Source organism: Dipodomys spectabilis, unplaced genomic scaffold (genome assembly GCF_019054845.1).
Source record: "Dipodomys spectabilis isolate Male_0828 unplaced genomic scaffold, ASM1905484v1 ptg000018l, whole genome shotgun sequence".
Taxonomy (NCBI): Eukaryota; Metazoa; Chordata; class Mammalia; order Rodentia; family Heteromyidae; genus Dipodomys; species Dipodomys spectabilis.
The window spans coordinates 3,035,918-3,041,965 of NW_024870695.1; the positions used below are offsets into that span (position 1 = coordinate 3,035,918).

General features: G+C 56.6%; 1 protein-coding gene across 3 annotated transcripts in view; it reads left to right on the top strand.

Moving 5' to 3' along the window:
- Positions 1-5,610, top strand: part of Rai1 (retinoic acid induced 1) — a 129,277-nt gene extending 123,667 nt beyond the window's left edge. For all 3 annotated transcript variants that reach the window (XM_042674140.1, XM_042674139.1, XM_042674141.1), the window contains 2 exons: positions 3,694-3,743; positions 4,138-5,610. In XM_042674140.1, coding sequence (XP_042530074.1) covers positions 3,694-3,743; positions 4,138-4,152 — 65 coding nt within the window. In that variant the 3' untranslated portion in view covers positions 4,153-5,610. The remainder of the gene's footprint in view (positions 1-3,693; positions 3,744-4,137) is intronic.
- The last annotated feature ends 438 nt before the right edge of the window (positions 5,611-6,048 follow it).

Below are 6,048 nucleotides of genomic sequence, written 5' to 3' on the forward strand. Positions count from 1 at the left end.
GAAAAAAGGGGTGGTTCAAGTGTGGAAAACCTGCCTAGCCAGTATAAGCCTTGTGTTCAAACGCCAGCAGGGGATGGGGGAGAGGGAGAGAAGAGGTCTGAGACCAAATGGGCTATTGGCCCAGGGAACCCTTTGGAAAGTTTTGAGCAGGGTGGTGGGTGTAGACACAAGCCATAGCTCCCTGCATTCCCCCTCATTCTCTTCCTCTATCTTACGTATGCACTGTTGCCTGCTCCTCATTGGCCAGGTAGGGAAACTGAGGCTCAGTGAGATTCTTTACATCTACGCAAGAAAAGCTGTCACTCACAGTGTAACAGTTACCAATTTCTTGATGGTATTTGGTGGTGGCAGTGGTGGTGGTTATGGGGTCTGAACTTGGGGCCTGGGCACTGTCCTTGAGCTCTTTTTGCTCAAGGCTAGTGCTCTACTACTTTGAGCCATAATGCCACTTCCAGTTTTCTGTTGATTAATTGGATATGAGCCTCACAAATGTTCCTGCTCTGGCTGGTTTTGAACTGAGATCCTCAGATCTCAGCCTCCTGAGTAACTAGGATTACAGGTGTGAGGCACCCAGCTCATTTTACGGGAGGGAGTCTTAGGCCCAGATTCAATAATCCTGGTGGCCTTTCTTCCCACATAGTCTGGGGCACCACAGCTGTCTCTGCCCAGGGTTATGGGGAGCAGAGCAGAATAGTGAACCCTAACCAGAAGGTGCAGCCTCTTTCTTATTTTGGGCCCGGCCCCTCTTTACACCTCCATCCCTCAGAGCTCTGGCCTAGATGGCGATGATGTGACCTTCACTCTGCCTCGTGGTGGACAGAGCCCAGGGCTCCTGTCACCAGCCAGCAGACCCTTCCACTGCCCCACCTGCCTCCTGGGTCCAAGGCCAGCACCAGCTCCAGCTCCAGCCAAGCTACCAGATTTCAAATGGTGACCTCAGAGGGGGCCGGAGGGGCCACAGGAGTGGGATTGCAGTGGGGTTTCTTGCTGGCTCTGCTTCACACTACACACTGGGGGTCAGGTTTGGACGTGGACATGGCCTTATCTGGGCCCAGTCTCACTCCCACAGCTGCTAACACGAGTGAGTTCCTCCTCTGTGGGAGTTAATGTGGTGCCACTGCATGCCACACCCTCCAGCAAGGCCCAGTGCCATCTCCAGCTGCATCTTTACCAATGGGCAGAGCTGTCATGGCCCCACAGCCTGGCCCTGGAGAGAGGGGCAGGGCACAAAGCCTGGCTTTCTCCCTCTTTTTTTCCATCCTCCCCAGGGAACCCCGTGGAGTGGACAGACAGGACGGCCTGGTTCTGGCCACAGTAATGGAGACCGGGCAAGGAGGAGGAGAGTGTGCTTGTGGGAGAGGTTTGCCCTGCCCGAGCTGGGAGGGCATCCAGGGAGAATTCAGGCAGAGGTGACATTTGAGTGAAGCCCCAAAAGACCCAAGGAGGTGGACCACAGCTGGTTAGCGGTGGACTTTCACTAGGCTCTGAACTATATAACAGGAAGCTCTGCAGAGTCAAGGGAATTCAGACAGGAAGGCAGCTGGGAGGACAAGATCAGGGCTGATGAGCTCCTCCTGCCTTAGCCCTGGCAGGAGAGGATGGTTGGCTGGTGTGGGTAGAGTCATATACCCCAAGACTGTGCGGCACCCACCCACAAGACTCGTAAGAGATGAGGAATGGGGTGTTGAGCCTGACATCTAATTTCCCGGTATTAGGGGAGTCGTTGGTCGGAGCAGGGCTGCTGTGAAAAAAAAAGAGGGGAATACTGTTACTGAGCTACTATTCCTTCCAGGCTCACCTTAGTGGTTTAAACAGCAATGATTCCTTAATTCTGACAAGGGCACAGGCCAGCGGGCAGGTTCTACACCAGGGGTTGGATGCTCTGGGGAGGCCACAGCTGGATCAGTTCTTACTTGCTTCACATGGTCCTGCCCCCAGCACTGGTCCTCTCACTGCCCTGCCTACAGACCTTACCTCACTTCTGCTAGCAATGATAACAAATCCCAAGGGCTGCCAGGGTTCACAGTGGGCTGAGCTGCCGGAGCTCATACCACAAAGGATCCATGTGATCCACCTTCTACGCATGCAGCTATGCCGGGGACCAGCTGTGCTGAGGTGTCCTAGACAGAACTCTCCCGGTTGGGCTCATCCGGTTAGTCCCTGACAATCAGCAGGTGGAGGCTTATATGAGCGGTGTAAGGGCCAAGAGGGGGGGCAGCCAAGGTGTGCTCAGGCCTCCAGAGTGCCCACAGGCTGCCGGCTACCATCTTGTGCTGCCTCGCTGGCCCTCTCAGCCCGATACCCTTCCAGTCCTTACTAAGGATCCCCACTTGAGATCCGTACTGGCTCCCAAGAACAGAGCCAACAAGATGTCCTCTTAGAACATTCCACTCAGCCCGTGGCTCACCAGGCCAGCCAGGTGGGAGCAGGGGGACACTGAGGTCTGGCCCTTGTCAGTGACTGCCCCACGTGGCTGCTGGGTGATTGCTGGGCTAGCTGGTTTGGAAGTGGTGACCCATACCCACAGCTTCCAGTGGCCCAGGTGCTTGACCCAAGTATCTGCCACCGAGCCAGAGGACCACCTTCCTGCAATGTGTGAGCCCAGTGTGCTGTGGAAATCTAGCCTAGTTGTGGAGCTAAATGATGGCTGTTGGCTGTTTCCAAGCAGCTGGTACTACAGGCAGCTTTCAAGTCATGGCTGCCCCTGCTCCTAGATCCTAGGGAGTGGGCAGAAAGAAGTAGGAGGCCACAATGAGGCCTGCAGCTATTTACCCAGCAGCCATGCTCCTACTTGGGGGTGTGGTTGCTCCCCAGTGTGAGCTAGAAAGAGGCATTAAGGAAGGTGGCTCCTGGCCAATGAGTAGGGAAGGGAGATGAGCCCAAAGGGGCCTCAGGTAGAAAATGGAGGTGCACAGGGAGAAGGGCAGGTCTCCCAAGATGGCACTGGGCCAGGTGCTAAGCCTACTCTGGTTAGGGAGGCATAACTACTGGCCATGCTTGCTGTCTTCTGCACAGTAGGCCACTGCCTGTATGTACACTTGGGATTTACAGGGACCCGAAATCTCAGTGTGCAGCCTCCCTGTTCCCATAGGAACAAGTCCCTTCCCCAGCACCTGCTTTGCACACAGCTCAAGTGGAGATTGATACACCCAGCTAGTTAGGCCATATCCTGCAGATGGGGAGACCATGACTTGGCACAGCTGAATAGAGTCCAGACCTGTGACACTACCCCTCTGTCACCACCATACCTGCCTGGGTATGCATCTGGGGGGTGAGGGGGGCTGGGCACATTCCTCACACTGCAGCCTTCCTTAGGGGAGAGACTAGGACCCGCCTACTGTAACAGGAGTGACCACGCAGAACCAGGCAGATGAGAAGAATCTAGAGGTAGGAGTCTGCCTTACAGTCAGGGAAGATCTTCAATGACAAGAAGTGTGCCAGTGGAAGTTCTGGGTGGAGGAGATGGGGTAAGAGTTAAGCCCAGAGGCTGCGGTGTCCCCTGGCATCCCTGTGATGGAATTTGGGTTGTGGGGCTTTAAGTAGGACCTGGGCCATTCTGTGCCACAATTCTCCTCTGGCCTCCAAACCCGGCCAGCAGCGAGCTCACCCCCCCCCCCACCCCCCCCCCACCCCCCCCCCACCCCCCCCCCCCCCCCCCCCGCTCTAACCACCAAACCTTCTCTTTGGTCACAGGTTGCATATTCATCGAAGAGAACTTTTCTTTGAAGTGTCCCAAGCATAAGGCAAGTGGCCCATAAGTGTCCCCATTTTTTTTTTCACTTCCTTTATAAGCCCTTCCTCTGATCTGCTCCGCTCTGCGCCTTCCTGGGCCCAGGAGCAGGTCGGCACAGGCAGGTAGGGAAGAAGGCTTCCTCCATCGGGCAGGTCTGGAAGAAGGGACCCGCCGGGGGATGATGGAGAGGGCTGGCGGGGCCCGGGGTGCGGGCTGACAGCACGTGATCAGAGGAAAAGCCCGAGCGGGACGGGTTGGTGGAGGTCAGGGCGGAGCCCTGCGGGGCAGGCCGGGGGCGGAGCCCGCGGGACGCCGCCTGGCTGGGCGGGCAACGCGCGAGCGCGCACGTCTTCCTGCCTCCCTCCCCCCTCGATAACGGGCTCTCCGCGTCCGGTTTTCTGTAGAGGCTGCCATTGTAATCCACCACGCCGACTGGAGGAGCCGCCGGAGCCCGCCTGCCCGTCCGCCGCCGAAGGAGAGGAGCCGCCTGCGCACCCTGGAGCTTTGAGCTGCTCCCGGCGCGGGCGCGGAGCCGATCCATGATCCGAGTTCCGGATCTTGGATCCGGCCGCCAAGGGCTCAGACTTGCGGCCTCGGGTTGGAAGGAAACCCTGTTCCGGAGTAGCTCGCTTCCGGAACCGGACGACGTGTGGGGCGCTCTGACCCACCACCCCCGGAGCCAGGCTTGGAGAGTGGAGCCGGCGGAGTGGTCAGACTCCTCGCGGCTCGGGGCACCCTGCCTCTGGCGGGGGTGGGAGATGGCTGTGGCCCGGGGACGCTGCCCCCCCCCGTCCCCCCCCCCCGCCTGAAAGTTCGACGTGGCACACATTCCTCGGGGGTGCTGCCGCCGCCGTCCCGGGGCGGTGGCGACCCTGTGAGAGGCCTGGGGCGTCTCGAGGAGGGGCAAACCGAAGCCTTTCTGAAGAAGGAGGCCAGGCGGGCGTGGAGGGGGGCAGAGGCTTTGGGAAAAGCCCTCGGAACGCGGCCAAGAGTTCTTCCTACCCAGTCTTTGCCAAAGCTTTTGTGCGGGTCGGGCACAGCCCGGGTAGTCGTAGGCCTAAGCTCAGGGGGTGCGGGGAGGGGAGGGGGGTAGAGACTGGGACACCCTTTTGCTTCTGTTTGTACCCTTTCTGATCCTCCTCCCATCCCTGGAGCTCAGCCTGGACGCACAGCAAAAAAAAAAAGAAAGAAAAAGAAGAGACCAGACCCAGGTACCTCCTGCGGATGCAGTCGTCCCAAAGCACCATGGTCACGGTCATTTCCAGGAACCGCAGCGCCCACTCGGCACGGGAGCAGGGACAGCGCTAGATTCGTGTACAAAACCTGTGTACCCCTCTATATATATGTTACATAGAATGTATATATGTTGGGAACATGCTCGCTTCTCCCTTGTGTCGCCGCCGTGCGTCGTGCGCCCCGCAGCACAGAACCCCCAACCGGGCCCTTTCAGGAGAAGGGGCTACTGTGATGTCCCTTCCCCGTGCAGCCACCACCAGCCCGGGCCAGTCCTTGCCAGTCTGTCCACCTGTCCGTCCGTGTCCTCAGCTCTGTCCACGCTTCGATAGGCCTGACGCAGCCCCCTGCCCGGGGTCGCCCTAGCAACTTCCTGTACATATGACTGTAAAATGGTAAACGTGTGTATTATATCTGGCCTCGTTATATAGTGTATATATATGTATACATATACATATATATAATATATATGAAGACTGTAAATGTTAAGACGACTAGTGTTCTTATTAGTATATTGCTTCACACTGAAGATTGTGTGTATCGAGCTGTTTCTAAAAGATGTTTATTTTCCTTAAGAGTTAAAAAAAAAAACAGTCATTGCATTCAGAAAAAAAAAAAGTCAATAAAGATACAACGATTGTTTTGGAAGTCTGCAGCCCCTGGATTCTGACCAGATTCTGCTGGGAGTTGGGACCAGGCTTTGTGTGGCACAAATGGGGATCAGATTCTGCCAAGTTGGGACACTAGAACATTAGACCTCTAATGCCTTGATGGTCTCATCTGCCCATGTGGTGTCCAGTCCTGGACATAGCATGGGTGGGACACTAGGAAACCCAGGTTGTAACTCAGTAGGCTCTTGAGTCTGTCTTCCTGTGTCACCCCAGTTCCTGGGGAGTGAGACGGACAGTGGGGACCTTCAAGGCCTAAGGGTGGATACAAACATGGTCGGATATGAATGGGAAAGGTCTACTGGAGGTCATAACGTTGGAAAGGCCCAAATTCTGTCCTTTATGGTGGGCTCAGGGACAGGAGGCGCTAGACCCTCGAGGGAAAAGGGTCAATGTATCCCTCAGCTGAAGTCC